The sequence below is a fragment of the Lytechinus variegatus genome, chromosome 18 (genome assembly GCF_018143015.1).
Source record: "Lytechinus variegatus isolate NC3 chromosome 18, Lvar_3.0, whole genome shotgun sequence".
NCBI lineage: Eukaryota > Metazoa > Echinodermata > Echinoidea > Temnopleuroida > Toxopneustidae > Lytechinus > Lytechinus variegatus.
This window is the reverse complement of record NC_054757.1, coordinates 5,675,314-5,701,122: the sequence shown is the minus strand read 5'-3', so window position 1 is coordinate 5,701,122 and position 25,809 is coordinate 5,675,314. Positions and strand designations below refer to the sequence as shown.

Genomic DNA, 25,809 nt, shown 5'->3' with positions numbered 1-25,809 from the left:
CAGAAATAGAACTTGCATCCTTTTATTCTTGGATTAATGTGGTTCCCCCTCTCTTCAGAGGTAGTTTAGTAATCAGCTTAGTGTTATAATCATACTATCAGTTAACCAAACTTAACAAAATTGGTTCCTTACCATTCGTTATGTGTTAGGTCAGGTACAATTAATAGATGTTGATTTTCTGTTTTAATTAGCAGGGAGTCCCATTTTATTGGATACTTCATTTCTCATTTGAATCTAACTTCTTTATAGCTGTCATCTTCTGTATGTTCATCTATCATCCCAATAAAAATGAACATATAAAAAAAAGGATGTGGCTTCAAAACAAAATAGGAAGAGGGAAGGGACTATCAAAAACTACTTTTGTTGAAGACTGGACACACTATTGTTACTTCCATTATACATCTCATTTTTCTTCACATTTTCAAAGATAATACCTACACAACCTACATGTAGTACAAGTGAAGAAGGTCAACAATTCGGTCTAATTAACACTTAAAAAGTGATACAGAATGGATGAAAATAAGTCTTGATAATTGGCCATGGATCAAAACTGACTGAATGATTTGGAGGGAGGGGTAGATAACCCTTTTTTTCTTCAAATGAACATCATTCGAGCACGAGACGAACTTACCATGATATCCTTATGAATAAAACCTCTCCTCCTGTGGGACGGGCGGAGGTGAGGGTACTCTTCGGTGCTCGTGGCGTCGATCCCCCAAACCTCCTTCCAAACATCGTAGAGGTCCTCGTGGACAGGGTAGACACCGGAGTGGTGGGGGGCGACGGAGTACCCCTTCATCATCGGGATGTTGTGGTCCTGGGGTCAGGATGAGGATATGGGGAGCGAGAGAGAAGAACGTAGAGACGGATATGTGGAGGGATGGAAAGTGACAGGGAAGAAAGCAGGCAGACGGAGAGGAAATGAGGGAGAGAGAGAAGGTAGAAAGAGAGAATATGGCAGAAAGAGAAAATGAAAACAAGGAGAGAGAGAGAGACATTAGTAAGTAAAACTTGAAAAATTTATCATCACCAAAACTGTTTCGGGTCCTTGGTCTGTATGACAGGTTACCCTCAGCAACTGGCCAACAACCCCACACATACTTCATTTTTAATACAAAATATGAGCGTAATTAAAACTACTGTTGTTGAATTAGGGGGGAGGGGGGGGGGGGCAGTCAAATGTATTGCTGTACACAGGCGTGGCCAGATTATTTGCACCCCCCCTAAACAAGTTCTACTCTGTGTGCAAAATACATGTAACCCCCTACACAAGTTTTTCACAGGCTTAATTTACAACTTTTGGAAAAAAAATACCCTGAATACGTTTGACCCTGCGATTGACCAGTCTTTCAAAAGTACCCCCTTTTTTTCAAACAGAGTTTTTTATACCCTTAACGAGAGCACACGCGGCCCGCATCCTAAACTAAAAAATCACCCCTTTAAACATGTTTTTTTGGTCACACACGTGTACAGCAATATATTTGACTTCCCCCCCCCCCCCCCGACACATGTAAGGGGAAGACTGGAGATTTTTTTTTTTTAAATAGTGCGTACAAATTAAATGACTATAAAATTTACTGTGGAGCACTTCTCTTGATAATGACATGAATTTACTCTGTCCCACAGAGTGTGTTTCCTGTGGTTTTAGATCATGCCTGTGATAAATTGAAAGTATAACAGGATATCCACCTTCAGTCAAACAATACTGTAAATGGCACCAATATACTGCTAAGGGAATTGTGAATTCAAATCGCATGATGATAACCAGCACTCTGGCCGGGACTCTGGCATGAGCACCAAACTTGCATGTTGTACAGTCTACATGTACTTGTATCATTTGGCATTTACTGATCTCTCTGATATATTTCCTAGTACCGAGCCTAACTTGTTTACTTGACAGCCAATCACGGCTCGTCATTTAGCATCCATTGTCTAGTTTCGGTTCTATTATATATTGTGTTGCTCTAGCGATTTAGTCATTCGTGCGATTTTACTCCGATGAGTGCATGTCGAAAAGCTTCAGTATGTCCGTTTTTAAGGCCATTTTACGATTTTGCGGTACCAAACACTTATATATTTCAGAATGCAAACGACTGCACTTTATACACTAAGTGAATTTCATTGCCCTTTTTTCATAATCATCAGGAAATTAGTAATTAATGCCATGTAAATAATTATTTGATCCGTAGGATGAGTTTACTTGATCTCCCATAAAACCAGCACTCACCAATGGACATGAAGGAGTACATGTATGTGCAGGCAAACTGTGGTTTGTTGTTGTTTGCTTCAATTATATGTTTATATGTTTAGTTTTTTTATTCATTTTTCATTTTCTTTGGAGACAGGGAATGAAGGCTATAGCACAGTGTGACTGATCACTCTCCCAGTCATGTGACCTTGCAGTTGGGACACTACTTTCAAAACATGCAATTTTACTGAAATGTTGCCAATGGATAACTTACACGCCTCCAGTATACATGCAAACATGTAACCATACCACCAATGCAGTGTATCTCTCACTGAATGAGTCTACATGTAGTCTGCTGGCACAGACTCTTATCAGTAGAATAAGAGGGGCTCAAAAAGTGTAGCAAAAATTAAAACTTGGTGTTACTGTTAGAGGCCACAGTAGACAATGCCATTCACCCCCCCCCCCATGGCTTGGTTGATATGACAAGGGCTTGTGCATTCAAGCTAGAAATACATGTACCTACCTATTATAATAAACCGTGACACCCCCCCCCTTCACTTTCTCTCAAACTACAGGCATATTTCCTATTAAATACCAGTACATATAGGCCAATACATACAAAACAACATATCAGCATTTCATTTATTTAGATGAGATGATGATGTTGATGATAATGGTGGTAGTGGTGGTGGTGGTGATGATGGTGGTGGTGATGATGATGATGGTAGTGATGATGTTGATGGTGATGATGATGATGATGATGATGATGGTGGTGGTGGTGGTGATGATGCTGATATGATGATGATGATAATGATTATGATTATGATGATGATGATATGAAGATGATGTTGATGATATCAACAATGACATCAATACCAATTACAAACAATAATAAAAGCTGTGCAAATCTGTACCAGCTCATGAGTCTACTGTTAATGAATAAAATGTAGGCCTAAAATACATGTTGAATGCGTGTGAATATAAAATTTAGGAGACTTTAACTGTTTGAAAATAGGAATTCTGCCCATATGCATTCCATATGTCAGTTCATATACATGTCCACAGTCAGTATTGATATTGTTTTCCATTCTCCTTTCTTGGTAGAGGTCAATGTCTCATTATTATGGTACAGATCGATGTGGGGGTCTGTAGTAATGTATGCACAGTTAGTATAGTGTCAAGGTAGCTGTGTAACACCCATTGTCATTTACAATTACATTTTACTTTAAAATAAAATTGTACATATCATTGAAGCTTCAAATGTTTTTTTTCTTTTGTTTTGGTATTTTTTTCTAGTGTTGAAAAGACAATATTTCTGGAAGAACTGCTGAACTTGGGAAAGGTTAATACCCGCATTTCAAATACCTCATCTTAATTTCCCTAAGTCAGCAGATGGGTTGCAGATAATGTTCAAACACAAACATTGTGTTTTGCATGTACAGGATTTACAGTTTTCTGAGCTCAATCAATATACACAATATCCTCATTTTTAAAAAGCATTTTTGGAAAAACTGGTACTAAATAATCAATCTGTGATGTTGTAAAATCTCTGAAGTTATGGCTCTATATAAGGAAAGAGTTAGGTCCAGGGGCCCATTTTATAAAACTTGTTAATAACAAATTTACAATAACAGTTAAAAGTTACTTCAATCTGACTGGCTGATAGTATAAACTTGCTATAGAAATTGTGTATAAATATTTGTTATATAACTTGTCTTTATGATACAGGGTACTGAATTATGTGAGTTATAATGCTCTAGTCACCAACAAAACCGACTCCAAACCGACGGATGGTACATCGGTCATTGGAAATGACGAAAGACCTTTTGCCGGTCCGGGGTCGGCCTTGCCAGTGAGATAGTAGAGCACATCAGCACAACCCCACCCCCTCCAATCTCTACACTGTACCTCTCTACTGGTAAAAAGTCACTGCTGCATACACTGTACATCTCCTTTTCCCTAATCCCATTCATTTCTACAGATTCAATCACACTGTAATCCCCTTATGATATCCAGTCAGCTCCATGCATCAAAAACGGGGGAATAAACTGCCAAGTCACTCCGCGTAGAATATCCAGCTGTCAACAATTTTGGGTAGAATCCCACTTTGACAAGCACGGCAATGGAAGGGGTTGGATTTGTTCCACATTGATAAAGATTGCAGGACATATCTAGTCATGGCTGATGCACGCAGAACGCCTACATGTGTTTGATTCGATATTGATACCGTATTCGTACTGGTTTTGAAATACTTCGAGACTTGAAACAGAGCCTTCATATTGCCAACCTGTCTCAGGTGCTTCGCAAGTTTACACTAATGTACACCACATCAAAACTCAAAAGCAGAACTTCATCAGCATTGCAGATGAACATATTCAAGACCAATCAAAGAAAAGTAGACAAGCCTACAACATGAACATTTTGAAAGAACAGATCATTATGAATAGGAGCATTCAAAGATTAATATAAAATTCATTTCTGTTAAACACCAAGAGATGTTGCTTTCAATGTATTTAGCACTTTTATTACAAGTTCTGCTCATGGGATCTTTCTATTTTGCTGCAAAGTCACATGACCACTGACCACACAAATTCATTCATTCTCAAGAACTAAATATAGGTGGTTTCAAACCGCCTCGATCACAAGAATCCCCGTTAAATCACGAGAACTTTTTAAGGCTAAAAAATACATGTTACATGTAATTATTCCTGCATTCACACCGCCCCGAAACACATCCTTCGGGATAAGTTCCCGAAGTTACGAGCATGCGCAGTATGGTCTGATAAACAGTCAAGGCGCGAGATTCAAAATCACTAGCCCAGCAGCCACCCACGCCGCTGCGCCCAACAACACGGTGGGATAAAAGTTCCCGTAATTTGCTTTCACATTGCCAAAATACCTGCGACCTTGGAAAAATCCCTACGAAAGTTCTCGTAATTTCGCCAAGTACCTACTATTTAGAGGGTATTTTCTTTTGGGGAAATTACGCGTAGTTTGCTTTCACACTACCAAAATACCTGGTATTTTCTGATCGGGGTAAATTTCCCGATCAGAGAATACCTGGAACTGGCGAACTTCGAGGCGGTCTGAAACCACCTTATGTTTAGCCTGAGATCATTAGTTGGTTTGTTTCATCTAATTCCCTAATAAACATGAGTTCCCTTCCAAATGGGCCTTTAGTCCTCTGTACTGTACTTTATAAAAATTATTTGCATGAATTTGACTTCCACCTTTCATAATTTTCTTTGATTTTGCTTCATCTTTCATCAAATGCACTGATTTTGGGAAGTTTGTTCTCCTAAAATATATATATGACAAATACAACCATTCAGAACAAAATTACTGATTGAAGCCAAATTTTATGGAAGACTAGCATAGTGTCTCTTCATCTGGCCTGCTGGTTCTGAGATTTCCATCGGGTTACCAGCTCAACAATAGGAAAGGGTCTTAGATTACACCTCTTCTGAGGTTCAGTTACACAGGTTTATTACAGAAGAACATTCAGGGAATTAAACGGGAGAGAACGCAAGTACTTCCGTTCTGGGAAGGCACCGAGTGGTGGCTGGCTGATCATGCTGCCTTGGAGGCTTTAAATCATGTTATTAATACCACTGCAGTCGACTGTTGTTCATGTGGAGAACATCGCCAGTGTTTTAGAAATATACACAAAACCATATGTGAAATAAAAGATAAAGGCCAGATAGGCCTTTGTATGTAGCTGCTATACTGTTTAGTCAGGAAAAAAAGAATCGAATAGACTATTCATCAGTAATTATTTATATGTTATGTCATTTTCCCCCATTAATTTCAAAAGCCACATTATTTTTTCAGACATGACTGAACTGTTAGCCATCATTTCCTTCAATTCCATTCAATCAATATGAAAATATTGCTAAAATTTGAAAGACGAGAATTAAAAATTAATTCTGAGAGGTACACAATCCTTATAATTTGTAGTTTAATTGTATTAAAAAATCATCCAGCTTGTCCACAAAAATAGAGATAAATACAATTTAAAGAATTGTGCCAAATTTCCTCCAAAGAGCATCGTACAACTGTTACATATTTCAAGTTCTTGTCCAATCAACCTCTTTCACAAACAAATATATTTTTTTATTTATTTCATTTTATTTATTTATTAACCACTCGTGGGATAGAACGCCCTATCAGCAAATGCTGTTTTTCATAGGGGTCCATAGATGATTTTGAATATGACATGTTATAATGATACATGCAGCATATTTTTTTTTCTTCTGCTTCGTATAGATTATTTGTTCTTTGATCTGTTGTTACTTTGTCTCCTGGCTACATAAATTGATTAGTTTATTATTGCCAGTGCCCCCTTAAAGGGATGCTCTTGGCTGAGAAGAATATGATTAAAACAGATAAAGAAAAATCAGACAAACAAAACACTGAAAGTTTGTTCAAAATCGGACAAGGAATAACAAAGTTATGGCACTCTCAAGATATGTATTATTCCGGTGAAACATTTTTAGGAATGTCTTTATGAATATTCAATGAGCAACTTGATGATGTCATATCCCCACTTGTTTTGTATTTTTATATGAAATTACCAGACTGTAGGTTTATTCAAATTTTTTCTACCAAGTACTGAAAAAAAAATGGATTGACGACTGATTGTGCAGTAGATATTCATTGCTGCAATTTATTTCATTATAAAGGACACACATTATTCACCCATGTACACTGTACAGTGTATAAAAAAAATGAGACAATTATGATTTCATGTAATAACAAAAGAAAAAGGAAAGTGGGAATGTGACATCATCAGCCCACCTAATGAATATTCATGATGTGCTTATAACTATTTTCACAAAATATTGCTAAATTTTCAAATTCAATAAATTTGTTACTTTTCATCCGATTTTTGATGAAATTTTCAGCATCTAGCTCTGTGAATTTTACTCTATTCATTTAGATATAAATATTTTCAGCCCGGAGAACCCCTTTTGATATTTCTCTCTCTCCATGTAACTCCCTCATCTCCATCTTATAAACATGTATGCTGTCATTCAGTATGGGGCTATACCTGTATGTATTGCGGCACTTGTAGCAAGCAGGCTGAGAAGCAGGCCCGATGACATCAACAGAAGCTAAGCTTGATGGAATTAATATTAGGATATTCTTGATAAACCATGCTAGCCCTAGGGGAAACCAAAGCGTTCCCGCCTGCCTGTTTCTGGAATGCATAATAACTCAATAATACACTGCACTCACCATCCAAAAGATTTATATTGAATCTACTTTCTGAACCCCACCCAATGGGAGAATAACAGACGTGCATACGCATAGGGGTGGGATAGGCAATCGATCTACACGTACAGCAGGTGTACAATGTATGTTGTGGCTTTGGATGTTTAATAGCAGGATGCGCTCAAGTCAGCCTTTTTAACCCTGGAATTGCAATTTTAAATACCGTAGATAGTCATAGGCCCATATTCTGAAGTCAGGTTTTACTTGACCACGGTCTAAACTCTGTGCTGAAATTATGGGGAGCCAAAAATAATAAAAAAAATTATATTGTATGCGTATTTCTTATGTTTACTATTTCATTTCCTTTTGCTATCATTATGAGGGAAAATGCTTCAAAATACTTTATTTAACATGAATTCCCAGACAATTATGAGCAATTCGGGTGCCATATGAGTTAATAAATTAATAATAGCTCAGTCGGTAGAGCGGGTGTTTCGGATTCCGGTGACCCGGGTTCGATTCCCAAGTAATGCGCTAGTGCCCTTTGGTAAGGCATTTATCCTTATTACCAGGTCCCTCGGAGAGGACTTTAAGCCGTCGCTCCCCTGGTTGCTTGCTCACAGGCATTCGTGCTTTCTTATCAGTCAGGTAAAACCTCGGTATGACATAATAGCAAAGTTTTATAAAGCGCTTTTCCAAGAATGGCCCAAAGCGTGTTACAGCATATTATTACCCCAGTCATTGGGTTCATTTCAATCAAGCACGAAAAGTGCACAATTTCCACTCCCTGGGGAGCATTCCTTGCATTCGTCGCAGCCACATCATGGCGCTGGCAAAATCAAAGATACAATATCTTTCGCATCCTACCGGGTACACATTTAGCACCTGGGTCGAGAGTGGCAAAGTGTGGATTAACGCCTTGCCAAAGGACGCTAGACCGCGGTGGGATTCTAACACACGACCCTCTGTGTACAAGGCGAGAGTCAGAACCACTACACCACAGCTCTTCCACAAATTGGATGTGTACTGTGAGGGATTCGTGCCCAATTGACTCTCCATAGTTAAACCACAACTTTAAACCAGGGCCAGTTCGAAACATGATCATGCTTGAGCGATTTCTTATCAGTCATTAAAAATAAACATCATTAAAAGCATATATAGGCCAACATGTACTTAAAACGCTAAAAAGATGCATTATGAGATGAAATGGAGGAGAAATTAATATTTTTTTAAAGAATGATCTCATGTAGTGACTCTGTTATGTGATGGCATTTTGATTTGTGAAAAGATACACTGTTTAAAGCATTTTTTTGGGGGGATGGGGGGGAGGTTGGGAAAATACATGCATATCATTCAAAACACATACATGAAATACTGTCAAATATGCATTTATAGAAAATGATAAACTGCTTTTTTTAATGTTTTCACACACACAATGTGTTGTCTGTTGGCATTTTGATTTGTGTTCCTAATAATACTGACATAAAGATTGATTGATTACAATCAATAACGATCTACTTCTCCCCCACTCACCCCCTTTGCTGGCTACAAGAAGTCGAAAGGAGAGTGCGCATTGGGGGAGGAGAGGGGGGATGATGGATGTGACTGTATGGTGTCTTTCGATGTCTAAGCGAAGGAGAAATGAGTCATAAATCATGGACTGGATCCGTAGTTGATGGGAAATGAATAATGCCTTTTATCTTGTCTTAGTCACTCCATTAACCACAGACAGGTCCCCTGTACAGATCAAACTCTAGAGGAAGGGGGATAACTTCAAACATATACCACATGTAAACAATTTCTTAAAGTCTTAAAGGGTTATGCATTCAACAAAATCTTTTTTCGTCATTGTAATTTCCCCGTAGGATTACTTTCATTCAATTTGAATATCAAACTGCCTTATTTGGACTTGTAGGTGCTACACCTATGTGTACATTAAGTTAATTCAAACGAAATAAAAACATAATTTTCATTTTATGTTTTATTTACATGTAGAACAGGTGTCAAAACTTTGACTGTAGGCCTACATGTACTGTACATGTAGATATCTTAAGGAGAAATGCCAGTAGTTTCAGTAAACACTGATTTCATGAGAAAGTCTGTAAAACAAGGCTTAATTGCCAGTATATCATCAAGGATCTAGATCTGGTACAGTTACATGTACATAAACTGAACTTTGTGAAATCTTGAAATCTACGCTGAAAAATGTTCACACTGAAGATCACTAACACAGATAAGCGCAAGACTTACCACTGCAAACTGTTCTGCAGCATCAGGTCTTCCAGCTGAGCCCTGTTCTCAAGGTGGGGTTTAATGAACCCATGCCCCACTCAATGAAAGGCAAGCATCATTACCACTACACCACTCTGCCACCACAAATTCCTTGCAAGACTTACCACAGCAAACTGTTTGTTCTGCAGCATCAGATCCTTCAGCTTGGCCTTGGTCTTGATGAGATGGGGCTGCATGTGATCCCACATATGAGGGAACCACCAGAAGTGCTTGGCCTCCTCCAGGAGCTTGCGGTCTCCCGCGTTCTCCTCCTCGTCTCCATGCTGGTAGTACTTGCCGGAGAAGCCCAGGTTGAATCGGAAACCTTTGACAAGCTCCTGCAACTCCCCTTGGACCTTGATCATGTTCTGTGAGGATCAGAGAGAATACAATAGGTGATGACGAACATTAATTTTAAAAAGTAACTTCATATAGTCATGACACATTGGAGGGGGCAAAAAAAACCCACACAAATGGAATGCCTCATTCACAATTGAATCTGCAGTACATGGTAGCAGATCTCAGAAATTAATTCAAGCATACATGTACCACTTGCGAAATAAAGAAACTTTTCTTGATCCATTGTGGGTGAAAGCATACCAATAAAAGTTATAAAGATAAACCATGGAGGTGAAATTTTTGTTGTGACTACTGTATCTATGCTACTACTGTTAGTTTCAAGTACATTGTATTTTTTTTATTCATTCACTTGTTTATTTATCTTATCTTATTCTTTTTCAGAATATGGTTTGAAAGTTTCACACGTAATCCCTACCCCAATAACATTTCCAAGGTGATATGCTGGTAATCAGGTATTAACTTTAGATCGTTTTTCCTGTTACATGTATATTTGTTTAACCAAGTCTGTCTTGAGCCAGTATGTATAGGCTCTCTCTATAGAATAGTTTCTCAAATGAAGGAAGGCTTTGTTATTTACATACTGCACGCAAGAAATTCAGTTGATGACAACCTGTGCAGCAAAAATATTGTTTTAAGTCAGTCAAAGATCCTGGAAGCCAGGTTCCAAACTGGGACATGATCATGTAGAAAAAAATGACAGTTAATACAGTAGTTCCTTGAGGCCTTCAGTTGCCTCGATATAATTACTCATACACAGCAGGGAGACAAATCACATTTCGGAAACATTGTCACAGTGCTGCTCAACATTGCCAACTTTATTTTTCCTTTACTCCTCCCCCCCTCCCATCCCGGAACCTTGTTTTCTGTCCCTATATAAAACACTCTTTGATAACACAACTACATGTACAGCAATTGAAATGCATAATTTTTCACCCAAGGATCCACTGACATACTAATTTGTGAGGTTTGCCAGACATAGCAACATTACTATTTTAGCTAAAACAGCATTTACACTTACAGTATAGATTTTCAAAGTAAGGAGGCCTGTAGACAAATTACATTTCAGAAATACTGTCATACATGTACATGTATGATGTAGTCAAAACTGTCAAATTTATTTTCTCATTATCGATCCACCCTGCCTCCAACCTCCTTTTGAAACCCCGAACAGTGTTCATTATTCAAAACGATGCAACTGTAGCCACTAAATCTACATGTATATGCCTATTTTATCAACCAAGAATTCCCTGGTCAACACCCTAAAAGCTTGTCAGAAATTGCCGGACATATCACCAAGCAAAGTTTTTTTATTATGGAGGCTGAATTCCACTAATGTAGTTTGGACCTTGGATATTAGTTTATCGATGGCATGCTATCCTAAATTACTACCCTCCAGGAGAGCATGTCGTCACAATTTTCATCTGAAATGTTGTCAATTCTGACAACTTTCGTTGATTTCGATTGGCTGAGAAGCATGATTCCTATGCAGGGAAAAAAATAATTATTGTTTCTCTGGGGCTACTAATTTGCCACATTGTCAAAGTTTACATTGGACCCTACAGTACATTTACATGAATTTTAGGGGCTCTTTTATAGTTTTCCAGGGCTCTGTAGGGCATTTCGGGGGCAATTTCGCCCCGAGCCCCTTTGTAATTTTGTTTCCGTTCCTTTGGTAACTGTCGGATAAAACTGAACTTGTTGAGTAAAATGTCCAATAAGTCCTTTCATAAAATGCTTCCAAGGTCCCTGTGTGAGAAAAGGTACATATGTACAGGTGTACTTTATTTCATAAACAAAGGATTTCATAATAAGTTTAACTGCAAATTTTTAGGAATGTGATTTACAATGAAATATACTTGTTCTCAATTTGAAATGGACTTTCCATGAAAATGTTTAGATGCCCACCTAGTAGGCCTATAGCAAATCTATGCAATAGGCCTACATATAGTTTGTCCCTGTGAAGACATACTGGACATATTAAACCAAATACTCACAGCAATAATAAATTCTGAAATTGATATTTGATAGAGGCAGTGTCTTTTTTAAAAACATCCACATGGAAAGCCAATTGTGTCGGATACCTCTCCTTGTTCTCATTGTCCTTTCTTTCTTAGCTAGCTAACAGCTTTCTCTTTGCTTTGAAGCTCAATCAGCCCAGAATGAAAAGTAGGTCTTACGACTGACTGAAGCGCAGGATGCACGATGCAAATCATCATTTCCTCACTCCAATATCCTGCACAAAGCCATCTTCAATTGGTGTGCTCCCACCCTACAAGGCACTATCTCACGTAAACTTAGTTAATGGTAACAAAAATGTGCATGATGTTGTATGTACATTTATGATGTAGGCCTACATGTACATGTACATCTTCATATACAAATTATTAATAATATAATCTTCAATCTTACTGCCAGATGGTCATCAAAGATGGAAGGTCATTCCTACATGTACATGCAGATGAAATTTTATAAACCACACTTGGCCACTGGCCAACTGACCATACTGGTGATTCATACCGTGTTTAGGGACGGCGTCCAAACTATCATGGCCGGGATCCCGCAGGATCCTGCAGCCATCCCGCTTGATCCTGATTGCGCGCTATCAGTTTGCGCGTATCACAAAAAGTGGTGCAGGATCCTGCGGGAAGCTGATTCTGTCTTCTCAGATTCTCTCGAGCGGCGCGCCGCGGGAAGACGCTAGCGTCTGTTAAGGCCCTAAACCGCAAATTGCACCTAAACCGCAAATCGCCGCCTAAGCTTGTAGAAAAAAAGTTTAGTCTTGTTTACTCAATAGCAATGCACTCTTTGCACTCTTACATTTTCATCTTCTTCTCCAGAACGGCTGGTCCAATCTTGACCAAACTTGGTAGGAATCATTCCTATGCGTAGGGGATGCAAAGTTGTTCAAGGGATACCTGTAGCCCCCATGGGGGCCCTGGGGGAGGGCCCCCAAGGGAGAAAACACTGTAAATTTCAAAAATCCTCTTCTCCAGATCCAGAAGTAGAACAGTCAAGTTGTTTTGTGTGTAGATACCTTAATAGGCGAAGAATAAAGTTGTTCATGCCAGTTCCTGGGGTGCCCCCCTTGGGGCCCTGTTGGGGCTTAAAAGTCGGGGGTGGGGCACTTCAGGGAAAAAACATATGTTTTTCTTGTTTCAAAATGGATGGTCAGATATCATTCAAACCTGGTAGGAATTATGCTTAGGTGTAGGGGACACAAAGTTGTTCAAGGGATACCTGTAGCCCCCATGGGGGCCCTGGGGGAGGGCCCCCAAGGGGAAACCCTGTAAATTTCAGAAATCTTCTTCTTCAGATCCAGAAGTAGAACAGTCAAGTTGTTTGGTGTGTAGACACCTTAATAGGTGAAGAACAAAAGTTGTTCATGCCAGTTCCAGGGGTGGCCCCCTTGGGGCCCTGTGGGGGCTTAAAATTTGGGGGTGGGGCACTTTAAGGAAAATCCTATTTTTTTTCTTCTTTTTCAAAATAGATGGTCAAATTTTATCCCATATTGATACTGGAATTGTGCTCATGAATAGGGGATGCACAGATAATATTCACATTGTAAATATGGCCCTCGCGGGGACCCTGGGGGGAGGGGTGGGAGAGCCCAAAGGGGCAAGACTCTGTAAATGTCTAACTTCTAACATGTCTAATCCAGAAGTATAGGAGTAAGTTTATTGTGTCCAAATACCTTCATAAGTGAAGAATGGAAATTATTCCTGAAAATACCTGGGATGGCCCCCTCTGGGGTAAGGGGGGGGGGGGTGGGGTGCTCCAACGGTAAATATAATTTGTTTTGTTCTTTGAAATTCATGTTCCAGTTTTATCCCAACTTTGTAGATATGATTCTTATATGTTTGCAATGCAAAAATATACATGTGCTTGTAAGCTAACGAATAAAAATTGATCATGGCACTTCAGAGGGTCTTGCCATTGGGCCCTGTGGACCCAAGTTCAATTTAGGTCCAGTAGGATTTCACAGTTCTAATTGATGCCATGCTCCTAGTTGCACCAAGGGAGCTTGCATCAGCTGAATATCCGTCAGCTCAGGTGAGGGTTAAGCCCCCTGGGGCTCTTGTTAATAATTTCAGGGTGAGAAAATCACTTGTCAGTATTGATGTTTGGATATTTATATTACAGTGGGTTTTAAAGAGTTTTAAAGCTACACGTTCGTCCTTTAAGCATTCGTGATTAAATCTTTTAACATGAATTCATTGTTCTTCTATCTTTGTTTTTCCTTTTCTTTTTTAGTTGTGTGAAACATGTAATTCACGTAATGCCTATTATAATATGTCACCGAAGTTTGTTGTTTTCAAGTTATAGTTGTCTGATACTTTGTCAAAATGATGGTGTGTGTGTGTGTCTGTCTGTCTGTCTGGGTGTGTACCTGTTTGTGTGTTTGTGTTTATGTATGTGTGATTGAATGTATGTGTTATAGGATGAGAATAGAGAGAAAGGGGTGGACAGGGAAATTGATATAAAAGAACAAGAACGCATCAATACCTATTCTTTTGCTACTTGCTTTTATTTCTCTGAACTTGAATACTATCAGCAAACTGTAAACAAATAAATAAATAAATAAATACGTGTATCAACAACAACATTTCTCATAAAAATGAGATCAGCGCCCTAGTTCTAATTCCTCACTCTTCAACCGCTATCCTTCTGCGATTTATGTTTGCCGCCCTCTGTGTTCACGCCTCTGACGCGCGCACGGTCCTTGTTAATATTCTACATCCTTAGGCGGCAATTTGCGGTTTAGGTGCAATTTGCGGTTTAGGGCCTTAACAAGCGTCTTCCCGCAGGATCCTGAATCTGCATCGCCGGCCCTTGTTGGATGTGCGCGCGTCAAAGTAAAATGTGCGCTCGCTCTATCGACTTTAGCCATTTTGATTTGAAACATTTTCGTGAATAGTGTATCGTTTTCGATATGAAATTGATTTGCTCGTATTATCCTTTACTCCCCAAACATAAATACTACTTGTATATTTGTCTGATCTTTCTGTTATTTTCTGCATATTACCTGATAAATATATAATATAAGTACCATACGTGATTTGTTTGCATTGTTATTTTCTTTTTTATTTTATTCATGTATAGAATTTCGTTTCCACTCAGCTATTTTCTTTCCCGAACATTGAATATCATATTTGTGTTTTATTATAGCAATGATATTTTTGTTTATGATTATGTTAAGATTCGCATATCTTGAATATTATACGATGTTTCTTAACGTAATGTCAATTCCTTCACCCAATATGATTTGCTTTAGGATGGGAGGTTGGGTGTCCGAACACCTGACAAAACTGAAGACTTGTTTTTTTATCTAAAGAATAAGCCAAAAATATAGGTTGAGTAGTGCTTATCTCCATAAATGTTTGTTCTCCATATTATTTTCTTACACTCTGTGTTTAAAAAAATCAAAGACATTGCTTGTAAACTTTTCAAAATTGGAAGTAAAAGTCACGTGTCCTGACACCCAACCTGTCCGGACACGCAACCACTGGGTATACCTTTATTTTGAATGTATTGATCTTGAAGAAATATTACGATTGGATGAACCAATGTCTGTTTACATTACGGTATTCAGTATTTTTCTTTCCTTTTTATATCGTTAATTTAGAAATCCTTAACCGAAGTATCTTATTTTTCTTTAATCATTTTTCAGAATCCGCTGGTATAGAACACTATTCCCTCTCCTATATTTCCCAGAAATGTATTTGCAAATTTATTTTTCTTTTCCGATGCATGTGTTTTTTTCTTTCATTCACAAGGTAGGTCTTTGTTTTTCATTTTCAGTATTTTTTTCTCATTTCAAGTACCGTTTTTCGATCATTATTTTGGAATTGCTTTAAATTAAATTGTTTAATTTTACTTTAATATTCTCTCATAATTCGTATGCAGAGAGATAGTTTATTCTTCACTCATACTCAGTTTTTCATCGTTTCAATTTTCACCTTCATGTTTTGTTTTTTCTGCTTTTTTCACATGCGTGTGTTTTAGGCCTATATCATTCATTTTAAACGCCTAGTATAATTGATTTACATTATTTTGTTCAGCAAATTTTTCGATCATTTGTGCTAGTGTGTAGTTTCAGTCATGTTTTCTTTTATTTTGTTAATTGGAATGCCTTAAAAATGATATTATTTTATATTACTTTCAACTTTTCTCAAAGATTGCAGACATGGTTTACTCTTCCCAGGGCCCTGGGAACGATTTTTTTTTACTGGGGCTGCTGAAGTAAATTTGACTTTCGAAATGTCACATTTCTTTCACTTTATACTTACCAGGGAGAGTTGTGTATAAAAAAATCAAATAATACACAACAGCACCCGCACTCCTCTCCCCCCTTCCATGACTTCATCATCATCATTCGATTTTCTTATTTTCTTTAATTCCGTATGTAAATGTTGTTCTTTTCAGCCTGCTGCATGTATTTTCCTATAATTCATTTGGAATTTCAATTGAATTATTAACTCATTGCAACCATAACAGTTGGATTATAATGATTATTAGGAATATAAATTAGATATTGTACAATTAAAATCACATTTATATATCAAATAAATACTGAAAGACTTATAGTGGGAAATACGTATTACCATATGATGAAATGATAGAAGACCAGGGAAGCCGTACTAATAAGGGGGAAAAGGGATATGAAGAAACAGGGAAGGGGGAAAATACAAATTGATGTACATAGAATATCTAAGGACCTGCATGACGGTGATTATATATTCCGAAAATTGACAAAATACTCACAGGAAACAGGAGGGGAGGGGAGGTGGGGCAAACAACATGAACCGTGTTTCTTTATAAAAAAGCAGACTATTATGAGGTAGGATGGGGGGTCGGGTGTCCGGACACTTTATCTTTTCGAAGCCTTCTTTTTTGTCTGTGGATTACACTAAAAATATGAATTCATTACTTGTAATCATTATCTATTTTGTTACTTATAATATTTCCTAACATTTTGTACTAAAAATTGATGAAACTTCGCTTGTAAATTTTTCCAAATGACATTCTAAAATTGATCGTCCGGACACAACCCTTCCGGATAAGCAACAACTGGGTATATGAATGGTTTACGATCAATGGTCAAACGAGATAGTTCATAGTAAATTTGGATAATGGATAGACACATAGGAAAGGGAAGAAGTGGGATAGAAAAAGAAGGATGAGAAATCTGGAAAGGGGGAGAAGAGAAAGAAAAGGAAGGAACGATAACGAATAGGCAGAAAGAGGTCGATTCGGAGAAATATAGGGAGACGAGAAAACGAGTTTAAAAAGTTGAAAGGGATAGAAAAAGAAAACAACGAAGGAAATTAAGGAGAATAAAGAAGAAAGAAATGAGAACAAAAGGATAGTAAGAAAGAGAGGAGGAAAATTGAGAAATGTTCCTAGAAAACGCAAGATATTGCACAGTCACTCTATATACCCCCCCCCCCCTCTCTCTCTCTTTAATACATTTTCAGCTAGTTGGAGTACGGCTGGGGTGTGTATATATATCGACGCAAAATTGTTAATATCCATCTATATATAATCAACATTTCGGACTATTCGGCCGATCGGTCAGACCATAAATATTAAGCATAGCAAACATTTTAACAAAATATTAAATCATATCGAAGAAATGCATGCAAATGAAACAAAAGTAACAAAGCGTCACTCAAATATGACAGCAGCAGCCGGGGGGATACCCATTCCGTTGTGTCCGAAATACGTCGTAAAGTCAGTCATAGAATTGATCATATTCTGTCAAATGAATCTAAAACTTTGAAATAATATTCAAAAGGCGATAAAACCCGAGTGATCATAATGAGGGGGGGGGTACGTGAGATCGAGTATCAACGACAACTTGACCCCTGCGAGTACTCGAGTGTGCTCCACATGCAATATTACTAGTATGTATTACACGTATAGTGTTTTTTCTATCGAGTGTATCGTGTGTGTATATCTGGTATGCATCAAGCATGCGAAGCTGTGTATACGCGCTCTATCTATAAATAGAAAATATGAATACTAATTAGGTGAAATCGTATGCGCGTATTAGAATGTACACACCGTGTACGTGCATGCTATAGTAGTACAGAAGTGCACAGACGTACGTAGAGATATAGATGGAGCTAGGGGTTTGATTTTAGTGCCCATGCACGATTTGGGCATGGCCTGCATGAATTCGCCCTAAATTTAATCATGTATTCTATTTTTGTTACCCTCGTACACTACATTCCTAGTTTTGCAATGACCAAGATGTGCCATTTCATTATATAAGACCTTTGTTATATAATATTCGCCCTTTATTCGCTTCTTAACATTCATTGAACTCGCTAAATGCAAGTTTTATTACCCCTACAAACTGACACTAATTTGTGCATTCTGCTCGTGCTTAAGCGCTTCGCGCTCGCATTATTTATTTGAACCTAGTATTATTATTTTTGGGAAGGGGAGTTTCTCAATGTTCCTTATTTCATAATGACATAAAAAAAATCGCCTTGGATGCTTCCTACTTGATCAATAATTTATTTTCTTAGACTTCCCGTTTACTCTATACACATTTTGCCTCTTTTATGTCAAATGTTTGCACCTTATTCATGTTTGCCTTTTTGCATGTGAATAAAAATGATTTTGAATTGATATTCCATTAATCAGGAATGCTGCACAAACAGTCCATCTACATCGTCACTCCTATTTTGCATATACTTGGAAAATATGCCAAATGGTTCAGTTGTAATTTTAACAGATGTAAAATTAAAATTAAGGGCAACCCCGCTATAATACTAACATTATCGCTGATATATTGAATGCTTAATATGAAACATAATTGTCTTCCATGCTGCCGTATTTAGGCCCTATCTTTACTTGTATGCTTGTTATTGATTTTATTTTATTTTCGATTTTTGTGAGATCTCATTTCATACCATTATCATTGTTGCCATTATTACACCATCCAATATTGGTCTTCACTAAGACCCTACCATGCCTACGATGGATCATTGATAACTAATCCCCGTAGACAAAGGATCGTTGGTCTGAAGGCCTGACGAAGGATCAGATTGGCATTGATAAAGTAAGTAAACGTATCCGATTGGGGGCTGGGGTGAGATTTGTAAAATTCACGTACGTTTTAGGGGGCAAGATGGCATATAAAGGGCAAAATCTAGAAGCTTGGAGCGCGCGATCATGAACATCATCATGATCTATTAGTTTATATATAAATAAATGATTCACGATCGACGGTAAATTATAATGGGGGGGGGGGCGGTATGATAACGCAGGCCTTCCTCCGTCCCCATTAGATCGAAGGGTCGCTAGTCGCAAAAGTAGGGGGTCGTATTGCTATTAAAGGAATGGTCCGGGCTAAAAGTATGTATATCATAATAAATAGATTAAAATTCACTGAGCAAAATGCCGAAAATTTCATCAAAATCGGATAACAACAAAGTTATTGAATTTTAAAGTTTAGCATATTTTGTGAAAACAGTCGTCATGAATGTTCATTATGTGGGCTGATGATGTCACATCTCCACATGTTCTTTTGTATTTTATTATATGAAATTAGGTTTATTCAAGTTTTTTCCTCCAAGAACTAGAAAAATTGGTTTGACAACTGATTTAGTGCATTATATATTTATTGCTGCAATTTATTTAATTATAAGGGAGACATATTCACACAAGTATGACATGATGAAAAAATATATGATTTTATGTAATAACATAAGAAAACGGAAAGTGAAGATGTGACATCATCAGCCCACCTGATGAGTATTCGTGAGGACTGTTTTCAAAATATTGCTAAAATCTATAACTTAATTATTTGTTATCCGATTTTGATGAAATTTTCAGCATTTTGATCAGTGAATTCTACTCTATGTATTGCGATAAAAATATGTTCAACTAGGACCATCCCTTTAAACTATATTTATATTTCCCCCAAATAAGATATCTCAAAAGGTCTAAGTTTTTTTATCCTCTTAATCGAGGTATCTATTCACAATAACATGTGAATAATATCATAAAACAATTTTTTTAAAATTCAATTCAATAATGCAATAATTTTTTGAATATCACATTTTTTTCAAAATTCCGAACTTGCTTTTTGTTTACATAAACTTTCCAAATAAATAATCATAGTAAGCTTGAATTCAATCCATAAAGAATTCGCATCATATCTTTTTCCTTTGAACATGTTTTTTTATATAATTTCGAAAAAGGTCTTCGCGCTCGCATTATTTATTTGAGCATATTTTGGGAGGAGGGGGATTACTCAGTGTGTTCCTTATCTAAAGGCGCTTAAACTCTCAAATTTTCATATGACATTTTAAAAAAGTCAGCTTATAGGCTTCCCACTTGCATCAAGATAGCAATCCTATTCATATTTTACAGTAAGTATATAGAATGTTCCTGTTTTGGGGTCTAAACCTTTGAAAATAGCACACGATTTCCACTCATAAATATTAGATGTGAATAAGAATTTACGACCAAAACTAAGTGTTTAGAATGTCCGGTTTGTCAGGTCATGAAATCGAGTTTTCAAAGGAGGTAAATAAAAAAAAGTAAATTGCCGATTCGTCCACTGCCAACACATCTACTCAAGTCCATTAACATTACTTCCAACAACCATTAGGCCTATATAGGTCAAATAACGATTATGTTGCTATCAACACTTCGTCATCTATAATCACCACTGCGTCTCATGACCAGTTGGTATAATACTCGTTTGATTTCCATTCGTTTGGCCCAATAAACACTTTAGACCAATTGGTATAAAGACTGAATGGCTTTTGGACCAACTGGTTATTAGACGAAATGGCAATTATACCATGCGGATATTGGACGAACTGATGGTAGAAAAAATTATATTAGACGAGTTGGTAATTTGACGAATTAGTTGGCCTAAATAAAAATTCCTTAGCGCCCCTCTTTTAGTATTATGAGCAGTGACCCTCTTTATTGATTATTCTTAAGAGTGGTGGCCCTCATGGTCGATTATAAATGATTCATTTTGCATGATGAATATCAGACCTTATTACTATGACCCACTTTCCCTTTTTGGCTAGCAAAAATTGGGTTATAAAGTAACTTACACGTTATGAATAGCTGACCTTTTGGCCATGCAGCGGGGCATTATGACTAGCGGTCATACCGGCGGGCTATACCCGATTAAAGTATTCTAACCTATTATGCGGGCAACGCAGGTACGGTTAGAGGATTTTGAAGAGGGTACTGCAATAGATGTTTAAGGTCAAGACCACCCAAGAAAATTGTTGATTTGAATAAATATAGAAAAATCAAACTAGGAAAACGCTGAAAATTTCATCAAAATATATGTTGAATAAGTTATGTCATTTTCAAGTTTCGCTTGTTTGTCACAAAAAAAACATGAAAAAGTGATCTTGCACAACTCAGTAACATACAAATGAGACAGTCGATGATGTTCATCATTGTTTTTTGCTTGAATTATACAATATTTTATTTTAAAACAGATTTGACAATAAGGACCAACCATATAGTATTAACAATGCCAACTCCACATCTTCAGAGAGGAATTGATTGTTTCAGTTGACAAGGAAAACTAAAATATTTCAAATTTCATACAATGATATACAAAAATAGTGAGTGGATGACGTCATCAGTCTTCTCATTTGCATATCGACCAAGATAATTGTTTCGTAAAATTAAGTGGAACTATAAAATGCCACAACTTTCTTTCTACATCCGATTTCGATGAAATTTTCTGTGCTATGCTTGTTTAAATTTTCTCTTTTTATTCATACATGTATCAACTTTTGTTGTGGTGGACTTGTCCTTTAGATAAAGATCATTTTTATTTTCCTCTCCCGAAAAAAATCCCTTAAAAATGACAAGTTCAACATAGAGAGAAGGGAGGGGCAACGTCCTCCGTCCCGAGTGAACGCAGTTTTGCACTCGAATGGGAGTATAATTTTTCCTTCAAAATCAAGGGGTGTGCCCCCCCTTCCTTTGATCCATTCCTGCAATGGAATTTTTAATCTAGGGCAAAAAGATGTAGAAAGAATAAAAAGTGACCTTGCAAAGGCCTGTCCGATGATTTTCATGATAGGCCTTCGTGTTGTATCTTGTTGTTTCTTACCTTAGAATATCCAGTTTTTGTGGAATCTGTGCATGCCTGGTCAGTCCCCATCGTCGAACCAGGGACGTCCCTGGTATCACGTCCCCGGTTAAGACGAGAAATTAATGATCCATCGTAGGGCCTGAGTTCAAGCCAAGTAGAGTTCTGGTAAATTACCTTAAAAGTATACTTGGCGGAGGTCACTACCATTGGATAGTGGACAACATCCGCTAGAAAAAAATCATGTACAAAGCTTAGCTGTTTATCGCTGGTAGGCTGCAAATATTTAGATTTAGATGAATAGAATAAAGTTCAGAGCAAAATGCTGAAAATTTCATTAGAATCGGATAACAAATAACTAAGTTATTGAACGTCAAAGATTTGCATTATCCCCCCCCCCGGTATTCTGGTGAACAGTTCTAGGCATGTCTTCATGAATATACAATGGGTGGGCTGATAATGTCACATAATTTCCTTTTTCTTATGTCATTACACGAAATCATAATTGTTTCATTTTCATAAATATGTAAATGATGTGTCTCAATTATTATGAAATCCGTTGCAGCATGAAGCTAGCTCTATGGTTGCAGCATGAAAAACCTAATGTGCACAATCAGTTTTCAGTCTAGTTTTTTAAGTCCTTGGTAGAAAACTTTTGAATTTATAAATCTAATTTTCATAATATAAAATACAAAAGAACAAGACAGCGGGGATATGGCATCATCCAGGGGCGGATCCAGGATTTTGAAATAGGGGGGGCGCCAGCGGCGAGGGAGCGAAGCGACCGAGCGGGGGGAGGGAGCGAAGCGACCGAGCGGGGGGAGGGTGTGGGAGGGGGGCAAGGACTTTTTCAAAAAATCATGTCCAAAAGTCGTATTTTGAGAGCACCTTTAGAAGAAAAATGCACACTTAAATCACTGTAACTTCATGAATAAAAGACACATACTGACTCATTTAGGAGCTGGTTTCCAGTCACACACCGTATAAGCGGTCATTCAAAATATACATTTGGCAAAGGCTCTTCACTTGCTTGCATCGTGTGATTGAAACGTCAAATTTAATGATACGAAACTGAGACTTGTAATCGATAAGTTCTGGATAATCCATTCTGTTTATTGTCATTTGTGTATTTACATTGTGTGTTTCAAACAAGAATTGTTTAGTCGTATGGCAACATGCATAAAATTTGGTTCTTTTTTCCCCAAAATGCACAGTAAATTGTTACAAACTACAGAAAAAAACGACATCATCTTCTGGTAATCAACCTTTTCCCTCTTCAATAATCTTCAATCTTCAATCTTCAATAATCCAGTCATTCTGCACAACCTCAAAGTAATATAATGCTTCTTAAGGGGATTCTCATCATTTTTATTGTTTACGTTCAAAGTCTCTCATCGCGTTGCCATCTTAACTTATGACCAGCCAGGATGAAATTGTATTTATATTTATTTTAACATAAGATAATCAATTTTTTCGAAGCACTTGTTAAAACTATACCACAAATAATTAAATAAGGTCAATGATAAAATGCTAGAAAATACATGTAAGGAGCTTTGATATCCAGTCCATAATTGTATAAGTTATAAGTTACTTTTTAACAATACACAATGTGTCCTCGGGACGTTTTTCCCCAGCACGAAAGTATTTTTATTCTCCCCCCCCCCAACCCCCACCCCCCATCACATAAAATCTTCGCTCCTTACGCTGACATATAGCTGCCTATACACAGCAAACGCGGAGTGGGGTCGACTGGTGATTGAGAATATACAATTTTGCTCCTTGATAATTCGTTGGAATGATTGCTTCGGCGAAACTTAGTTGGGGCGCCCTGGATAATATGCCTCTGAATCTACCAGAAAGTGTAAAAGTTAGTTTACATTAAATACAAATATGTCTGACCAGTGGCGTACCGTGGGTCACGGCATTGGGGGGGCACCAGCAAAAATTTCGGGTCACTTAGGGAGCGCGCGAAGCGCGCTCAGTTGTCAGGTATACTGACCTAATAGAGAAATTTTAAGGACATGCAGTGCCATCAAACGGATATGTATCTCACTGATTAAATAATGCGAGCGCGAAGCGCGAGCTGAAAATTTTTGATATTGACGGCTAAATATTGACATCATAAGCAAATTGTTTTGTAATCATGATACTTATCTGTCTCGCTAAACAAACAATGCGAGCGCGAAGCGCGAGCTAAAATTTTTGTATATATTGACCCTAAACAAGAAAATTTTAAGGATTATATCTTAGAATCCATTAAGAGTATAATTATCTCACCATAGTCATCTAATGCTATTGCCATCCTTTGCTGATTTTGTTAGAATTACTTGAACACAGTCATGAAGCACCTTTTGTAGTCATGTAATCATGATTATCATACGCATCTTACTAATCAAATACTGCAAGCGCAAAAGCGCGAGCTGAAAATTTAGGAAATATAGACCTGAAGAGGGGCATTCTAAGGGTTGTTTGTAGGAATTCTCTAAGACCCTACGTATTTGACTAACCAAATGATGCGAGCACGAAGCGCGAGCTGAATTTTTTTGTATATATTGACCACAAACATGGATATTTTAAGGACTATAGTTACGAATCCATTAAGACAGAGTATACATATCTCACCATAGTCATCTAATGCGAGTGCCAAGCGCTTGCTGATTTTGTTAGAATTACATCTAAACACATGGAGCACATTTTGAAGTCATTGTAATCATGATTATTATACGCATCTCACTAATGAAATACTGCGAGCGCGAAGCGCGAGCTGAAAAATCTAGGAAATTCAGACATGAAGAGGGGCATTCCAAGGCTTGTTTGTAGGAATTCACTAAGACCCCACGTATTTCACTAACCTAATGATGCGAGCGCGAAACGCGAGTTAAAATTTTTTGATATTCAGATCAGAAAAATTGTCATTTTAATGACTGATTTTAGGAGTTCATGAAGAGCAAAAATCTCACCAATCCACTAATGCGAAAGTTAGCACGGACAGGAAATGTTTTATATTAAGACCTTAAAATAGGGCAATAACTTTCAGTAGTCATGAAAAATAAGAATATATCACTACTTAAAACAATAATAACTCTAATTGAGAGGAAATATATTATTTTGTTGTATATTGATTTGAAAACGGGAGGCTTTAGTACAGCAGGTTTATATATCTCGTTAAAAAGTCTATGCGAGCACCAGGAACAATGAAGACACAATTAAGCAAATAATGTTTCATAAAGTTGTGAAAAAATGCTTCGTATGTTATATAATATAACACTATGATAACAACAATTTCTTCTTTCCCCCACTACGTTTCTCTTCCTTTTTCCCTCTTTTTCTCCTTTTCCCCGTTTTTTTTTTTTTTTTTGGGGGGGGGGGGCAGCCGATGGGGGGGGCACGTGCCCCCCGTAGTTACGCCACTGTGTCTGACCTATACATTTCAGTGAAAACGTACATGACCAAGGCAGAATGATAATGCTGCGCACGTGGCGCCCGATATAGGGCTTCATCTTTGAGTGAAGAATAATCTCGGGGATAGACATTATCATTCGCATCGTTGACACTTTCTCTCGCGATCTGTTACTTACAATTTACATGTATTTGCCATAAAGACGGACAAACGCATGTTACAAAAAACACAAAATTTCGGGAAAAAATGATATCCAATCCAACATCTTCACACTGGTCACTG

At 37.5% G+C, this 25,809-nt stretch overlaps 1 protein-coding gene across 1 annotated transcript in view; it reads right to left on the bottom strand.

Annotated features, from left to right (window-relative positions):
• The window catches only part of LOC121431555 (bifunctional heparan sulfate N-deacetylase/N-sulfotransferase 2-like), a 66,994-nt gene that overhangs the window by 29,797 nt on the left and 11,388 nt on the right, over positions 1–25,809 (bottom strand). Inside the window, exons 3-4 of the mRNA XM_041629071.1 lie at positions 9,802–10,044; positions 632–817 (exon numbers count right to left, since the gene is read on the bottom strand). Of these exons, the coding sequence (XP_041485005.1) occupies positions 632–817; positions 9,802–10,044 (429 nt within the window). The remainder of the gene's footprint in view (positions 1–631; positions 818–9,801; positions 10,045–25,809) is intronic.